Source organism: Microtus ochrogaster (assembly GCF_000317375.1).
Source record: "Microtus ochrogaster isolate Prairie Vole_2 chromosome 14 unlocalized genomic scaffold, MicOch1.0 chr14_random_3, whole genome shotgun sequence".
NCBI classification, from domain to species: Eukaryota; Metazoa; Chordata; class Mammalia; order Rodentia; family Cricetidae; genus Microtus; species Microtus ochrogaster.
In genome coordinates, this window is record NW_004949098.1 from 11,985,867 (window position 1) to 12,004,411 (window position 18,545).

General features: G+C 45.1%; 1 protein-coding gene across 3 annotated transcripts in view; it reads right to left on the reverse strand.

Moving 5' to 3' along the window:
* The window catches only part of St3gal5 (ST3 beta-galactoside alpha-2,3-sialyltransferase 5), a 63,714-nt gene that overhangs the window by 12,626 nt on the left and 32,543 nt on the right, over window positions 1-18,545 (reverse strand). For all 3 annotated transcript variants that reach the window (XM_026787975.1, XM_005364744.2, XM_013352868.2), the window contains exons 2-3: window positions 11,453-11,576; window positions 8,341-8,452 (exon numbers count right to left, since the gene is read on the reverse strand). In XM_026787975.1, the coding sequence (XP_026643776.1) occupies window positions 8,341-8,452; window positions 11,453-11,576 (236 nt within the window). The remainder of the gene's footprint in view (window positions 1-8,340; window positions 8,453-11,452; window positions 11,577-18,545) is intronic.

Here is an 18,545-nt window from a genome sequence, read left to right on the forward strand (position 1 = left end):
AATCAAGCAGAGCCCAAGGTCCAGCTGTCACCTTCTGCGGTAACTCTCCCTGTGCCTGCTTCACAGCCGGCAGGACATCTGAGGGAGCGAGCAAGCATACACGGCTAAACGGCACTGGGGATGCTGTAGCCACAGCAAGTCCCTCCTCACTTCTGTTTCCCTTGTTTGTAGCCACACTGAGCTCTGAATGTGTCTGCAATCACAGGGGCTAACTTTTCCAAACTAGAATGTACTTTGGCACCTCTCTTCCTTTCCCTACATGGGGTTCACAGCTCAGAAAAATAATTCAAAGAAGGAACAGCTTACTTTAAGGAACGGAGAAGGGCAGCTAAGTGAGGGAGGGCTGACTGGCAAGCGCCAGTGCCTGGCCTGGGTGGCACCATCCACACGGCCCTGGGATTCAGAGAGCTGATGTTACTCTTACAAGATACAAGATACTGTGTCAAATCTAGGGATGGGAAAAAAACCTTTAGTTCTTCAAAATCTCCAGGTTGAGCTTCTCAGTACCTACAATGAGAAGAGAGATACCTTAAAGGTCCAGCTGTTTAACGATGTGACACTGGCCATGAACAACATGAAAGTTCACCGAAGGGAATTCAGGTCAAGCTATTTCCCGCAGCGGAATCTCCATGCCCCTTCCACTCCTAACATTAGGGCCGCGTTTCTTAGAACACAAACAAGCACTTGTGAGTACACACCGGAGCTCCATCCGCATGCCTGCTGAGTCTATAATTTCACGAGAGGAGGGAATTTAGGTCAAAGAACTTCGGGTTAACTAAATATGGGAAGGCAGCTCTTGGGACCTGGGGGCAGTTACTACGGAAATGCTTGTTTCCATATCTGTAATTGCACTCTGGCTTCTTCCTCCCTTTGAGGACCAAAGCATTTTGCCCAGCGTCTGGCAAAATCGAGGAGTCAAGTTTTCAGGCACAAGTTACCTGTCTACAGCCTCACTGTGAATAAGCAGACAAAACTTGAGGAAACTCAAGGGAAGGACGTCACAGCGAGACCTGGGTGTGGAATTAGGTGAGAACTGATTATAAAGGGGTCTGAGGGAACTAGGGTTAGAACACCCCAAGATGAATTTAGTGCAAATGGTGTAATTCAGAGACTAGCCCAAAGGAGTAAGCCCTACTGTGTGTGTTCATACTCACCTGCTAAGACAGAAAGGCTGGAAGCTGGATGTAGCCAATGATGCTAACAGGGCTCGCTCTTCTGAGACTACACATGCTCAATTTTTCAAATCTGGCCACGGGTAAAGCCAGGGGTGCGGTGCACATCTGCGGTCCCAATCCGTGCTGCACAACGTATAACAAACCAGTGCTATCTGCTGTGCTTCTGAGGCCCCTGTCTGCCCCATTTCCCATCTCTTTTCCTGCTGTGCCCTCCTCAAGCCCTCCATGACAAGCTGCACATACCAGAAGATTAGTGACATCTTGCCCAGACCTTTCTGAAAAGTGGGGCAACCTGACAGGGTTAAACTGGTTTTTCAATGTTGTTGTTTCTGTTGTTTTGTGTGTCCCTCCCCAACAAAGGTGGGAACAGTGAGCCAGCTGAGCAGGGAAAAGTGCCCCATAAGCTCAACCTGAACCTGAGTTCAATCCCTGGAACCTGTATGGTGGACAGAAAGAGCCAATTTCTTCCTGTAAGTGTCCTATGACCTCTATGTGTGTGCTGTGTTATGTATGCATCGACAGACAGACAGACAGACAGACAGACACACACACACACACACACTTTTTTTTTAAAGATGTTAAAAGAGCTACTAAGAGTTTAAGGCAAGTCTGAGACACACAAGAGCCTGCCTTTACCACATGGCATTGGCATAAAAGGAAACAGGTGAATCAATGGAGTTCAACTGAAGGCCCAGACATAAATCCATATACCTATGGACACCTGAATTTTGACAAAGGAAGCTAAAATTATACAATAAAAAAAAAGAAAGCTTCAAATGGTGCTGGTCTAACTGGATGTCAGCACGTAGAAGAACGCAAATAGATCCGTATCTATCACCCCGCACCAAACTCAAGTCCAAGTAGATCAAAGACATCAACATAAAACCAGATACATTGAGCCCTGACAGAAGAGAAAGTGGGAATAGCCTTGAACACATTAGCATAGGAGACAACTTACTGAACAGAATACAAGATCAACAATTAATAAATGGGACCTCATGAAACTGAAAAGCATCTATAAGGCAAAGGAAATTCAACAGACAAAACAGCAGCCCACAAAATGGGAAAAGATTTTCACCAACTCCACATCTGACAGAGTGCTAATATCCAAAATATTAAGAAACTAGAAATAAAAAAAAACACCAAATAATCCAATTTTAAAATGAGGTACAGATCTAAACAGAATTCTCAGCAGAGAACTCTCAAATGGCTGAAAAATACTTTAAAAAAGTGTTTAACATCCTTAGCCATCAGGGAAATATGTCTGAGACTCCATCTTACACTGTTAGAACGGCTAAGATCAAAAACAAACATGACAGCTTATGTTGGAGAGGAACAAGAAAAACACCTCCATTGCTAGTGGAAGTGCAAACTTGTACAGCTACTTTGGAAATCAATATGGCAATTTCTCAGAAAATTGGAAATTGATCTACCCCAAGACCCAGCAATAGCACTCTTGGGCATATACCCAAAGGATGCACACTCACACCACAAGGACATTTGCTCAGCTGTGTTCACAGCAGCATTATTCATATTAGCCAGAACCTGGAAACAACCTAGATGCCCCTCAACTGAAGAATGGATAAAGAAAGTGTGGTACATTTACACAACAGAGTGTTATTTAGTTGTAAAAGACAATGATGTCAGGAAATTTGCAGGCAAATGGATGGAACTACAAAAGAATCATCTTGAGTGAGGTAACCCAGATCCATAAAGACAAATATAGTTAGTATGTACTCACTCATAAGTGGACACCAGAAATAAAATAAAGGATAATCATGCTGCAATCCACAGACCCAGAGAGGCTAAATAACAAGGAAAACTCAAGGAGGGTATGCATGAATCTCACTGTGAAGGGAAAAGAGAGCAGACATCACCAGTGGATGGGGAGGCGGAGATGGGAACAGGAGGGATGGGGTGGGGGGTGGAGGAGGAGAGTAGTGGAAGAGATGACTGGAAAAATGTAACATTTCAGGGTGAGATAGAAACCTAGTGCAAGGAAACTCCCAGACATCAACAAGGATAACCCAAGTAGTCAAGACTCCTAGCAACAGCGGATATATCACCTGAACTGTCCGTCTCCTGTAAACAGGCAAGACTTCCAAAGGAGGGACTGGGACACCAACCCAGCCACATAATCTTTGACCTACAATTTGTCTTGCCTACAAGGTGTGTTGGGATGGGCTGGAGAGATGGCTCAGCTGTTAAAGGCCAGGCTCACAACCAAAAGTATAAGATGTGTTGGGGTAAAGGTGTCACAGAAATTGTAGGAGTGGTCAGCCTGAGACCCATGCAATGCCATGAGAGGGAGCCCACACCTGACACTGCCTGGAGTACCAGGACCCAGAGACTCAGGATAGAACCAAACATGATGGCAAAAAGTCAATAAACGATTCCTAATGATATTCTGCTATACTCATAGATGGGTGCCTAGGCCAATGTTGTCAGAGAAGCTTCACCCAACAACTGCTGGAAACAGATGCAGAGCACAGACAAAAATAGGCAGAGCTCAAGAAAGCCTGCAGAAGAGGGGGGATGAAGGATTATAGAAACCAGAGGGGTCAAGGATACCATAAAAACCCACAGAATCAACTAATCTTGGCTCATAGGGACTCACAGACTGAACCAACAACCAGGCAGCCTGCATGGGACTGACTTAAGCCCTATGCATATATGTGGCAGTTGTGTAACTTGGTCTTCTTATAGGACCAAGAAGGGTGGTCAGCAGCTGTCTCTGACTGTTGCCAGCTTCTGGGACCCTATTCCTCATACTGGGTTGCCTTGTCAAGTCTTAATATGAGAGGAGCTTACTGCAACTTGATATGCCGTGTTTGGTTGATAGCCATGGGAAGCCTGCCCTTTTCAGAATAGAAATGTTGGGAGAGTGGGGGAAACTGTGGTCAAGATGTGAAATAAATAAATAAATAATTTAAAAAAAGAACCTGCACTAGGTAGATGGTGGTGGCGCACGCCTTTAATCCCAGCACTTAAGGAGGCAGAGGCAGGTGGATCTCTGTGAGTTTGAGGCCAGCCTGGTCTACAGTGGAAGTTCCAGGACAGCCAGAGATACACAGAGAAACCCTGGCTCAAAAACAAACAAAACAAAACAAACAAAACAAAACAAAAAAGAACCTATGTCTCAAATAATACACTTGAACCCCGGTTCTCCCATGGCTGTCACAGGCTTTCAGGGGCTATGTGCACATAACACTCCCCTAGTCTCTCTTCCCCAGGGGAAAGCCTTAGCACACTTTCTCCTTTATTCTTCCCTATATTTTGAAATTTGAGGATTTTTGTTGTTGTTGTTTGGTTTTAGAAAGAGGTCTTTCTATACAGTGCATGCTGGCACCAATCCCTGCTTCAGTCTTGAGTGCTGGGATTACCATCGTGGACTACTATGCCCAGCTCCAGTGTTAGTTTTCAATTGGAAAGACGAACACATTTTGCTAAATGCAGAAAGCCAGCAACAAAAGATGGTAGGCTGTATTTACATGAAACAGGAAACAGCCTTAGAGACAGAGAGAAGATTCACAGTTGCCTGGGGCAGTAGTAACTGCTAATGTTCTGAAGTTTCTTTGAGGGATGATGAAAGGCTCCATACACATCACCAAGCAGCACCACGGTAAATACGTGAAAGACCCTGCACCATATGCTTTAAACAGCGAACTTATGATGTGCGAATTGCATCTCAATAAAGTGGACAGAAAGAAAGAGGTTGAGGGGCAACAAGAAAGAGCAGCTCCACCCAGGGCCCACAACAGGGGCAGTGCTGGGCTGATGGGAGGTGAGGGTGGACTCAGGGACTTCCATGTGCTCCTGAAGATAATGAGAGACCAAGAGTCTTGGGGGGGGGGTAAGATGCAGCAGGTACGGTTTTCAGAAATTCTCCTGTGAGATCACAGGGCACGCCTGAGGCAAAGATAAGACAGAACAGACAACACCGAGAGCAGAGACTCCTGAGAGCTAGCTTGGCATGCAGGGCTTTCCTTAGACTGCTGGGAACTGTACGAACTTAATTCCACTCAAGTGATTTACAGTTCCGCAGACTTGTGACACACTTACATGAATTAATATGGGAGGGAGCGCAACAAAGGGAAAAGATCTCAAGCCCTTTCTCCTGCAGTCTGGTTACTGGTCCAGTACATCTTTCCATCATTAAGGCCACATAGGCAGGTCTCATCATTTGCCCCAAATAGGATCTTTCAGGCTAGGCCAGTGCTCCCTCCCTTTTGGTGGTGTCTCAGAGATGCAGTCCTGAGTCTTCTTTTGGTCTCTATCAAGAGTCATTAGGGCCCAGAACTTTAATGAGCAAAAACTACAATGATTATGGGGCTCGCACTGTTCTTCCAACCATCTGTAATTCTAGTTCTAGGGATCCAATGCCCTTTTCTGGTCTCTGTGGGTACTGCACACTTGAGATGTAAGGCATATATGCAGGCAAAACATCTATATACATAATTTTTAAAAAAAATCTCAAAAAAGAGCAATAGTTACAATAATCAGAGCAGGAGTGGGGTGATGGCTGAGGGTCAAAGTGCTTGCTGCACAAGTCTAAAGACCCATGGGAAAACCAGGCATGGTGTGCACACATAAATGCACAGATGTATAACTGTCTGACCTCTAAAAAAGCATCTTTGTAGACCATGTAGCTTGGAGACGGGGGATGACAAGCGTACTCCACGCACAGTGCTATGAGAAAGCATCTACTCTGTGCCCGCAGCGTGTTCAGCCTCACGTGAGAGACCAGTCTCTCCTCTACTACACGGACTCCAGAGTCATCAACTGGCAGGCAGTCACTGGCACACATGATTCAAAGGACAGGAAAATAAGGTGCATGAGAAAGTGGGGAAGCTCAGCAAAGATTCAGACAGAAGAATCCACAGTGATCCAGTAAACCCCACCAAATGCCATTATTTTAGGCCTTTCCCAGGAGACAAAAAACAGACAGGATGTTAGAAACCCTGGTCCAAGAGCACTGTGAAAAGCCTTGGAACTGAACTGGCTTCAGGGAATGTCTGCAAGGCCAGACAGATTGGCAGAGGATGAAGCTTCAAGCAGAGGACACTGGACACGTGTGGCCCCAAAGCAGATATGGAATACTGATGAAACAAGAGGAGGCAGCAAACGTCAGAGGACAGGGGCACGGCAGGAAGACAAAAACCCGTGACTAAACAGGGTTATGCTCCTCGGGCTTCTTTAACTGTCTGGACACAAAAAACTGGAGCACCTGAAGAATACAGACTAAAAGTACAAAACAGGCGAATCCAAACCAAAAAAAAAAAAAAAAAAAAGGGAAGCATCTACACAGATACACACCACAATTGGGAAAACTTAGGCCCAAGGGATCCAGTAGCATTGGATTTGGTCTGGTCTGGTGAGACAAGGCCTTGAACTTGAAGCAGTCTTCCTGCCTCTGCCTTCTAGGCACTGCGACCACACGGTGGTCAGGACCTTGGCCTGACCGCTTCATCTGCAATCCCTGGCCATCTCAGCTGTGACAAAGGGAGGTGACACGCTACATATCCAGAGTGATCTCGAGGGCTCACTGGGTTGGCCGCATGAATCCGGGCACACACCAAGCCCTGACGGAGACTAACTGCACTAGAGTCCTATGTTAGACGTGAACACGGGCAAGCGGGTCAAACCTTCAGGCCACCGTCTGTGGAGACATCATGCTGGATGAGGCAGGACAATGGCACAGTGAGTCACACTACATGTAACACCTGTTCCTATTGGAGCTCACTCCCACCACACCGGTGACCTGGTTTTCAATCACCTCATCTTTGACCTTGGGCTGAACACTTCTGCCGAATTTAACCACTCAGTTTACTAGTGAACTTTGTATTTAATGTATCAAACCACTTAGAAACATCAATAAAAATTTAAAGAAAAACTGAAATACTATGTGATAGTCTTTAAAATCTGTCCTTGTGCTCACAGATAGCACTAGGGAAACCAGGAATGTTAAACACGCCATGCTGTCTCTTCGACAGAAGAGATGTATAACTGTGTTCTGTCAGAAGGCTGGGAATGGAGGTACTAATAGCTCAGGTGATGTATACCTGTGTTCTGTCAGAAGGCTGGGAATGGAGGTACTAATAGCTCAGGTGATGCACTATTAGTATGGCCAGAGGACCCCCAAACTCCTCCAACCAGGACCAAAGGTGGCTAATAACCCGGATGACCAAGACCACACCCATCCTTCCTCGGGCACCTGAGACAAGGCATGTAAACTGTCTTTAGAGCCCTTCTTCATGGAAGAAGTGACATCTACCTTGAGGAGAGTTTGCATGTAACGACACCTCCTGTGTACATGGGATTGTGCTACATCAGAAACCTTTTTTTCAGATTGTACCATACTTAAATATGACTACAATAAACTGTGTGGTGTCAGACTCCAGAAGTCTGAACGAGCACCAGCCGCTGAGTCATGCTGAACTGGACTTCCTTCATGCCTGCCTCGGATCACTACTCCACCGGCTGTGCTGTTTGCAGAGACCCCTCCCCTCCCCCCAATAACTGAAGCCCAGGAGGACACAGCACAGCAACAGAATGGTCCCATCAGCTGTCCTAGAAGGATGGCACTCCTGGGTAGGTGAGACTGGCTTTTCCTTTGACCTAGTCAGCTTTAACTGTCAACTGGACACGGCCTAGAGTCAACTGAGAATGCTGTCTCAGCTGAGGGACTGCCCAGACCGGACTAGCCTATGAGCGTGTCTACAGGACCTGCCTTGATTGTTAATTGACGTGGGAGGGCCCAGCCCACTGTGGGAAGTACCATTCCCTGGGCAGGTGGTCCTGGCCTGCGCGAGGAAATGAATTGAGTATGAGCCTGGGCAAGCTAGCAGGCAGTGCTCCTTCATGGCTTCTGACAGTGGTCTTGGCTGGGGTGAGGAGAAGGTAATTCCTCATGGGACAGCAAGCAGGTCTACCTTAAGAGTCCCTGCCTCGACGCCCCTGGAAGGCACTGTAACCTGGAAACTGAAATAAAGCTTTCCTACTCTAAACTGCTTTCGGTCAGGTTATTTTTATCACAGAAACAGATATGAAACTAGAACATTCCTTGTTCAGATTTTCACTAGCAGGTCTATGTCCCACAGTAGAGGTGGGCTGGCGGCGGTGTGTGTTTGGAAACGCTGGGTTTAAACCACATGCGGTAGCTTACCTTTATGTGGTCAGGGTCCACGTAGTCCATTCTTTTCATGTCACATTCTTCAACAGTGTGACTCAGCTTGAGGTTGTAGAGGAGCCACACTCCAAACACAACCAATGTACACCTAGGAGGGAATCAGGTACAGTAATGCAGGCTATGACACCCAGAGAAAAGCCTAACTAAGTGCAATCCTAACTCAAATGGAATAAAAGCAGAATCTAAGGCAGTGGTTCTTAATCAAGGGCTCAGATAGCCCTTTCACAGGGGTCACATGTCCTGCATATCAGACATTTACATTATGATTCATAACAGGAGCAAAATTACAGTTATGAAGTAGCAATGAAAAATAATTTTATGGTTGAGGAGTTGTATTAAAAGGTCACGGCATTAGTAAGGTTGAGAACTGCTGATAAAAGGTCACCAGAGCACTAAAGAAAGGTGTCATTTCCTGGTGAGATAAATTAGTCATTTATGATTGTGTTTGTTATAAGCAAATACAGAATCTTCTCGTGCCCCCAACTTTTTTTTTGCAAGGGCAGAAAAATCCAATAATAAAATCCAAATTACAGTGTTGATGATAGAATTAAACTGAGCAAATAATATCTGAACTACTGAACCACAGAATCTTTGCTTCCATCTTTTTTTTTTTTTTCTGCTTCTTTAAATACTGTCAGGCCTTTAAAAAAGAAACATTCTAGGTGCAGGGAGAAGTGGAAAAGCCATAGATGCCGTTATCATGGGTGAAGTTCTCAAAGTTTTAAAAAAAGAAACAATCTCACATGGTGGCGAACAACCACCTGTAACTCCAGCTCTGGGGGATCCTCTCCTGGTTTCTGGCACTACACACACTGTGCACGGGCACACTTGCAGACAAAACATTAAAAAAAATATCAGTCTACTTGTATTTCTAGAGAATGAAATGAGCAATTAGAGGGCACTAACAGTTACACTTAAGTGCATCAAAGAGCTCTCTGCAGCCCTCATAAGTTCACAGTAGTTTATCATTGCGTGCGCGCACACACACACAGTCCTTGGAGTGTCTAGTTTTTGTTCTAAAGATTTCAGCGTTTTGCTGCTGCTGTTCTTTTTTTCTCGACAGGGTCTCTGTAAGTAGTCCCAGCTGTCTTGCAGCTTGCCAGTCAGACCAGACTAACCTGTACCTCACAAAGATCCTCTGCTTCTGCCTTCCCAGTGCTGGGCTTGAAGGTGTGCACCCCTTATGCCCAGCCAAGATCTGTTTTAATAAGACCCCAGTAAGAACGATAAACGAAAGGTTAAAATGTCTAAGCCAGTTTAATATCTACATCCTTAAGCCTTATTTGCTTCTATTTTATGTGTATGAGTATTTGCCCACATATATGTATGTTGACCACATGTGTGCCTGGGCCCCAAGGAGGCCAGATGAAGGTGTCAGATCTCCTGGAACTGGGGATGACAGAAATCAAACCCATGTCCACTCAAAGTTCACAAAGTATTCGGGAGTCATGCCTCCAACTCTCCAATCTATGTTTTTATAAAAACAACATTAAGGAATAAGCTTTTGAGAAAAATCATGTATTTTCTTAAGGCAGAGGCAGTTTTTAAAATAAAGCCCTAGCAATCTATGCTGGCTCTAACGGATGCGGAACCACCAAGCAGCTGATCTGAGGATGACGATGCATGAGGAGGGCTTGCAGGGAGCCTCTGAGACTTCCGGAGTCCTCCCTTCCACATGCTGCACCATCACCTTCCCCTGGGATTGGGGACACGGCCAGGATCTGGGACTGCCTATGAAAAGGGCTCGGCTGAGCCTGGAGAGAACAAATCTCCAGACAAAAAATTTATCTTCCACATACAAGTTCCAGATAAGTTAGTTCTTCAGAGCCAAAGGAGAGCACGGGACAGTGAGAGCACACCTCACTGGGAGCTTGATACCTTTCCGACTGCAATCTCATGAACTCAGTAGACTGACTCCTCTCTCTAAACCCAAGAGTATATGGCATACATGCAATACTTTGTGTGTGTGTGTGTGTGTGTGTGTGTGTGTGTGTGTGTGTGTGTGTGTGTGATATCTGTGTAGGCATACCATGTGTGTCACAGCTTGTGTGGAAGTCAGAGGACTATATGTAGGAGCTGGCTCTCTCCTTCCACCATAAGCTCCCAGGTCATCAGGGTTTTTAGCTGGTACCTTTACCCTCCGAGATACTTCCTGCCTCCTATCCTTATTTTCTTATTGACCTAGAACTTTCCAAGCAGCCTGGCTGGCTAGTGAGCAGCCAGCATCTTTATTCATAGAACCTTTTGCTTCCTTTCCCACATCCTAAATTAGTCTGTCTCTGTCTCTCTGTCTCTCTGTCTCTCTCTCTCTCACACACACACACTACATAAATATAAATAGATAGATTTTTAAAAACAGGGCTGACAAGACGGCTTGGTGGGTAAAGACACTTGCCACCACGCCTGACAATCTGAGTTTGAGCTCACAGTTCACATCAAGGTGGCCAGAGAGAACTGACTCCACCTATCTGCCCTCTGCCCTTCAAAAGCATACTGCTGAGTATGAAAACGCGCACAAAATGGGATTTAATTTGAAGAAAGAAAGAAGGAAGATTTCAACTTGGTTTGGTACCAAAGAAAACCACCAGGTTCTTCCTTTGCTAATTCTCCTAGGGGCTGGGATATAAGGGCCACCTGGCTTCAACATCTGCTGTCTTCTCTAATGTTCTATATCTAGTGGTACCTAGGAGTCTTGAGGATACCTCACTTTGCCGGATTTACATTAGCTCACAATAACTAAGAATGCCTCTTTTGCTAAGCAGTGGTATGAAGAACAGGCATCCAGGCTCCGACACTGAGCAGCGGCTAGGAATGGTGCTCCCATCAAACCCACCCCTCTACACACTGTGCTCCCATCAAACCCACCCTCTACACACTGTGCTCCCATCAAACCCACCCTCTACACACTGTGCTCCCATCAAACCCACCCCTCTACACACTGTGCTCCCATCAAACCCACCCCTCTACACACTGAGTTTTACTCGGCTGTGGCTGAGCCCACTTCTTGAACCCAGTGGTTTCCTTTAATAACTTCTCCAGGTACAAACTTCTCAGAATCTAATGCTGTTGACCTAGAGGCTGTGCTTACTTGAGAATGTCTTTTAATAACACGCTGGGTCTTCTCATCTTGTTCTGGGTTCGGGTGTACCATTGCAGGGAGGTCCTTGAGCAATCGCTTCTCAGCTTTACAGAGGGGAACTCAGTTGGCATTCCTGGGAGGAGAGAGGGAAAGAAAGAGAGAAGCATCAGTCAGGTGATTATACATGGAGAGACTTTAAAGTGATAAACCTGGTGATAAAAGGGATGGGTTCATGATAAAATGTGGATGAAACTAGAGGGAGTTACAAGGAGCTGATGCTAAAGGTTTGCACACTGTACGCGATCTACTACTCTTCAGATGACAAACCAAAGAACCAGAGACCACTGGATGTTAGGGATTAGGGGGAAAGGGAGGTGTGCTAGTATATGTTTATAACCCCAGCCTTTGGGAAGCTGAAGCAGGGTGATGGTGAGGACAAAGGCTACATACACTTTTCAGGAAGAAAAATAAATAAATAAAAAAAAGGGAGAGTGGGGTGTGGTACTGTAAAGGACTCTGAGGTGATGGAAATGTTGGCCTTGATGTATCCTTGCTGACGTGACTGTTGAGACACAACACTATCCTTCTGCAAGATGTCATGGGGAGTGGGTAAGGGTACAGAGAATCTACAGATTGTCAAATTATGAATCTATAACAATTCCAAAATTTAAAATTTTAATTTGGAGTAGGGGACTCGCAAGATGGCCAGTCAAGATCATAGGTCAAGGCAAGTCTGATGCCAGCAAGTCTGACAACCTGATTTTGATTTCTGGGTCCCACTCAGTAGAAGAGAATCAACACCTGAAAGTTGTCCTCTGCCCCCTGCAAATGCACTGTGACACATGCACGTCTATGTGTGTGTGAAAGAGAGAGAGACCAACTGTTTTTCTCTAATATCAGACATGGATCTCATTGGTATTTTCTCCTAATTCTATACTGTTGACCAAAAGAGGGACACACACACATTCATACACAATAATAAAATTAAAAATTTCTTCAAAAGGTCTTCCTTTTAGCTATCTATACAGAAATGTTTAGAGATGATGCAAATGAGAGAGCTTCTTTACAAAATAATAAAACAGGAAGAGGGAAAAATAAACTTGGCCAGTTAAATCTTGCTTCAAATTTGGTGTAAAAAATGCGGGTAGTAATCTTATTCTCAACTGTTGGGATTAACATTTTAAACCACCCACCCAAATTCTAAAGTCAGACCTTCACTCTGGAACTCGGGCTGAGAGGTCACTGCAGGAGGCACTCGCCTTGAGGCGTCTCAAGGCTCCAGGGTGGCCATGGTTTTACAGACTTAAGTAAGATGCCGTACTGAGAAAAGCAGCATCTACCGAGGCCTCCTGGGGAGTCACGGTCTGGTTCTGTTCTGTGAGATCCTGGTCTGCGATGTGGAGGGGGTTCAATGGGACCCCAATATTCTTCCATTCAGGGAAAACAGTGAGACATCAGGTAAATAGTGAAGCCTGCCTGGTTCTGGTTGGTTGGAAAGTTTCTTCTGTTTCATGAGTGGAGAAAGTTTTGTCTGTCTGTCTTGTTGGAAAGTTCTGTCTGTCAATGGGGCTGTGCTTCTGGAGTGTCCATAAGTTTTGTTGCAAGCATGGAGCTGAGAGAGCAACAGATCAGAATCAATGAAATGTACGGCTGCAGAGTGGCGACTACATGTTTATTTCTGATTGTTCTTCTTTGAGTGTGTGAGCTTTCTGTGTCTGCATTTCTTGGTTATATTTTTGCTGTTTCTGCTGCTGCCAGCCACCAGTCATCCTTGCCACCATGGCAGCTTTTATGGCCAGGGCTCAGAATTTATCTCTGAGCTTTCTGGCTACTGGATTCAGTTTAGAAGGGATCAAACATCTTTTGAGTGTGTATAATATTAAAGTTGTTTTTATGTTCTTCCATTTTATTGAAAAACTGTCTCTGGATTGGGTTATGGCTTTCCATTTTTCAGACGCAGGCATGCTTTTAAAGTCTCTATGTCCAGGGTCAGGGGAGCAACCTGATGCTATAACAGAGAGAATAAAGCAAAGCAGAATAGCCAAAAAAAAAAAAAAAAATTAGACTACTGGTTTATGTGAACATTCTGTACTTCCAAACTTGTAACTTTACTGGGTATGATTAAAAATCTGTAAAATCTGTGGGAAAAAGTTAACAAAACTCATAACAGGGTTGACAGTTAATGGCACAGGGCCACTTTGGAATATAAACAACACGTGGTTTGCCGCCAACTTAGATGTTGTCCCCCATCAGGAAGTGGGCAGCCATCTTTGCTAGGGTTGGAGAGGATAGATGTCATGTGACTTCACTGCCATCTGGATTAAAGGTGACCACACAGCATAAACCAACCAAAGAGGCAACAGGTCTCCAAGACAATTTGGATTAGGATGGATTTTTTTTCTTTTTTGTATAAAAATTCCTGCCCTGAAAACAAAGCTATGAAAATAAGGTTTATGAAAGATAGGATTTTAAAACAACGCTTGTTTAAGAGGTATCAAAGCTTCACACATTCATATGCAAGGAAAAACTCTGTGCTGGCAGCCAACTTATATAAGAGTCAACCAGGTGGTGCTGGTTTTAAAGTATGGCTACCACAGAAAAGAGCTGATGCTTGTCACTGTGCAGCAGTGCTGGACTTCCTAGGGAGAGCCCAGGGAAGGACCCTAGAAGTTGTGGGGATGTCCGGGCCAGTGACAGCCACCAGAAACAGCACCTGCTATGAAATGGAGCTGGCTCGGCCTAGAAGGCAGGCTTTGTGAGCTGCTGAAGCTGGGCCAGAGAGGTGACCCGAGCCCTCAGCAAAGTCCAAGGATTGTGGGCAAATCCCAGCTGTTAAGCACGAAGCTTTCTGCTCTGTTGGAGCTTGGCTCTGCTGGGTCCAGATGTGGCTGTGTCCTGCTTCTTCCCTCTTGAAGTAAAAAAAGGTTTTTGATTTTACTTTAGTTTTGATATTGCAGGAGCTCATAGTTGAGAGCCTTTAAACTTCTTTAAGAGGAAATTTTGGAGTTTAAGTTAAATTTAAAAACTGGATTTATTTGTTTTATTTTGTTTTTCAAGACAGGGTTTCTTTGTGTAACAGAGACCTGGCTGTCTTGGAACAAACTCACCAGGTTGACCTTGAACTCACAGAGCCACCAGCCTCTGCCTCTTAGTACTGAGATTAGCATCACCACACCCAGCTAAAACTAGATTTTTTTTTTAACAAGGAAAAGCTCTTAAAACATTTAAATTTATAAGGCTATGTGACATGTTAAGTTTATAAAATGTTTTATATTAATAATATGTGATTTAAATAAATAAATGGCTAAAAAGTCAGGGCCACAGTTATGAGCACCAAACACTAAATACCAGAAACTGGGATTCTCCTATCTAATGATGAAGCAAGTGTGTGTGGCACAGAATCAGAGAATGCCTCTCCTTACCAGAGGTCTATCGGGTCCACCCTGGCCTGACCTAAGAACATGTCTAGAGGCTGGAGACAGGGCTCTTCCAGAGGACCTGAGTGAAAGCAAGCGGTCCCTTAGATGAACACGGGGAGACTGACTCTCGAGTCATTTCATTTTCCTTCTTCCTTTCCCTGCTCTCCCTCAGCTCTAGCTGTAACACAGCACATATGCTACACTGAAAATACTTAATACCATTCTGTCTCATTCTACTTGAAGGGCATTAAAGAAAAGTGCCAAAGACCTTATTAGGAAACCTTTGTTGAAGTAATGCAGAAGCCTTAAATGAGACGTCACAACGCCAAGACCCTGGGAAGTCTTCAAACTCTACGGTCAGCCTACTGAGCAGCGTTTACGACTGTTCCTGTGGGCATTTAGAGCTACAGACACTGATGGATTCACAGACGGGGAGGCCTGGCTCATGAGCTTGCAGAAGAAAACGATACATCAGCAATGGATACAGTGGCCATTCGTGTGATGCCTTGGTCAGAAATCTGGCTTCACTTACCCCATGTCCTGAGAATCTGAGAGAAGTTAAATTTAAAGATAACGGTCTGTTCTGGCAGAACTTTCGAGACAGAATGGTGCATTCTGGATGCTGCTGAGGAGCATCTAAGAGCATCCTCAGGATCAACACATGAAGCTGATACATCTATGGTCCAGCAAGGGCCTGGCTACACCTTAAGCTGGCATCAAAACTTGACAATGCCATACCATCCTCCACACGGTACTGGTGTTCAAAGTCTAAAAAACCCAAGACTAAGGGTGTTATGGAAAGCAACTGAGGCTAAGGGTGCATTTTGAGATGCCAGGAAATAGCATTGTGTGAAGCTGTGAAGGTGAGACCTCTGTTTCCAAGGAAACCTCGGATACTGAAGATGTCAGGACTGGCTCATCAGTCAAGGAGAGTGGCAGGGGTGGAGTATAGCCAGCCTCAGGAAGAACCCGAATGAGCAGAGGTAGACGAGCTGGAGGGGTGGGTATATCCAAGTCTATTGAAGCCCGGATGATTTTATCATGGCTCTAGATGCTGGACACGGAGCTGTAGGTTTGCTCTCTACCCTGCTGGGTTTTGATTTTGTTTAAGTGAGACTGTTTCATGCCATTCTTCCATTATGAAATGTTTATTTTTGCACCAATACACAGCTTGCTTTTTATTTTATAAAAAACACGCCGGGCAGTGGTGGCACATGCCTTTAATCCCAGCACTCGAGAGGCAGACGCAGGCAGATCTCTGTGAGTTCGAGGTCTACAAGAGGTAATTCCAGGACAGGCTCCAAAATCTACAGAGATGGGATAAAACCGGACTTGCTGAACATAGCAGACAATGAGGACTACTGAGAACTCAAGAACAACGGCAATGGGTTTTTGATCCTACTGCACGTACTGGCTTTGGGCGAGCCTAGGCAGTTTGGATGCTCACCTTACTAAATCTGGATGGAGGTGGGCGGTCCTTGGACTTCCCACAGGTCAGGGAACCCTGATTGCTCTTCGAGCTGATGAGGGAGAGGGACTTGATTGGGGAGGGGGAGGGAAATGGGAGGCGGTAGCGGGGAGGAGGCAGAAATCCTTAATAAATAAATAAATTTAAAAAAACAACAAAAAACAAAAAAAAAAAACAAAATCTACAGAGAAATGCTGTCTCGTTTCTAGAAAAACCAAAAAAAAAAAAAAAAAGTCACAGTGAAGAGACATTTTTTTTCTTTTCTTCTCCCCGTCCCCAACAGAGTTTCTCTGTGCAGCCCTGGCTGCACTGGAACTGGCTAGGCTGACCTTGAACTCATAGATATCTACCTGCCTCTGCCTCCTGAGTGCTAGGATTAAAGATGTATGCCACGCCTACCAGGTGCCTTTTTTTTGTTTGTTTGTTTTTCAAGACAGGGTTTTTCTGTAGCTTTGGAGCCTGTCCTGGAACTAGCTCTATGTAGGCCAGGCTGGCCTCGAACTCACAAAGATCCTCCTGCCTCTGCCTCTGCCTCTGCCTTCCGAGTCCTGGAATTAAAGGCATGCGCCACCACCATCTGGCTCCAGTGACTTTGTATTTCTTAAAGTGATGGGAGTTGTTCAAGTTGAACTGTAGTTTAGGCGATTAACCTGAGACACTGTGGACAAGGGACAGAAGGTTATGGCTTAAAAGTGATGTGTGCTTCATGCCAAGCTGATAAGGGATTGTCTAGATCACATGGGCCTGTGGGCGTGTCTATGGGGATTATCTTTTTTTTTTTTTAAGATTTATTTATTATGTATACAACATTCTGCCTTGATGTATGCCCACACGCCAGAGGAGGACACCAGATTTCAGTACAGATGGTTGTGAGCCACCATGTGGTTGCTGGGAATTGAACTCAGGACCTCTGGAAGAGCAGCCAGTGCTCTTAACCTCTGAGCCATCTCTCCAGCCCCTATGGGGATTATCTTGATTGTGTTAAATAAGGTGAGAAGACCTACTGAACTGCACACAAGTGGAGAATGCTAGCTGGGCACAATCACACACGGGTGTGTTTTTCTCTGCTCGACTATGGATACACTGTGGTCAACAGTCCCGAATTCTAGTCATTGTGATTTCCCCAAAATGACAGGCTATAACCTGTTTCTTTCTGGGTTGGTGAGATGCTCAGTAGGTAAAGGTTCTTGTTGTCAAGACTGATGACCTGGGTTCAATCCCTAGGGTTCACATGGTAGAAGGAAAGTACGGACACCCAAAAGTTGACCCCTATGTGTATCAGCATGCATGCCTCATCCCTAATAAGTAAGTATAAAACAAACTTTCCTTAGATGCTTCCATCAGAATAATTTATCACAACAACAGAAGCAGAATTATGGCATGAACCAGTCAACTGCTGGTACTCAGTGCAATTAGTTTCTGGACCGTGGAAACACTTGAGCTAGACTCACAGGCGATTCCATCCCCACCCTACCTGCAGAGACTGCTTCCATAATCTTCCTATAGATACTGTCCTCCAGCTTTAGTACTGGGGGCCATACTATTCAGACTTAATTTTTTAAATGTAATTTGACTCTTGTCTCCCTCACTTGAATATAGTTTCTTCAGGACTAGTCTATTGTCTCTCCTGGGCTCTCCTAGCTCTCTTCTCCTTCTCCAAAGTGCTTGGGTTCCCCAGGGCATCAAGGTTACCCTATCCTTACTTAGGCTACTGGGTCACAGCCCCAGCTTTATGGCTTCACTGACTATTTCATTTATTAAAAGTGTATCTTTGAAGATATTTTTCTACTTATACATAAAAAGTGTAATTGATTTTTGAAGAGCCTATATGTCTAGGAAGGAAATAATGCTTACTAAAGCCCTGGTGAGGAAATGTGATCACGAGCACTTGCTGCTCTTCAGGGCTCTAGTTTGGTTCCCATCACCCATGTCAGATGGCACACAATTGCCTGTGACTTCAGTTACAGAGAATCTGACACCGTCTTCCAACCTCAGGCACCTACATGCAAGTATGCACAGATACACACACATATGCACACACATGCTGAAGGGGGAAGAGGGAAGGTTGGAGGGAGGACAGGAGGGAAGGGAAGAGAGGAAGGTGGAGGACATAAAAAATCTTTTAAGCCGGGCAATGGTGGCACACGCCTTTAATCCCAGCACTTGGGAGGCAGAGGCAGGCGGATCTCTGTGAGTTCGAGGCCAGCCTGGTCTA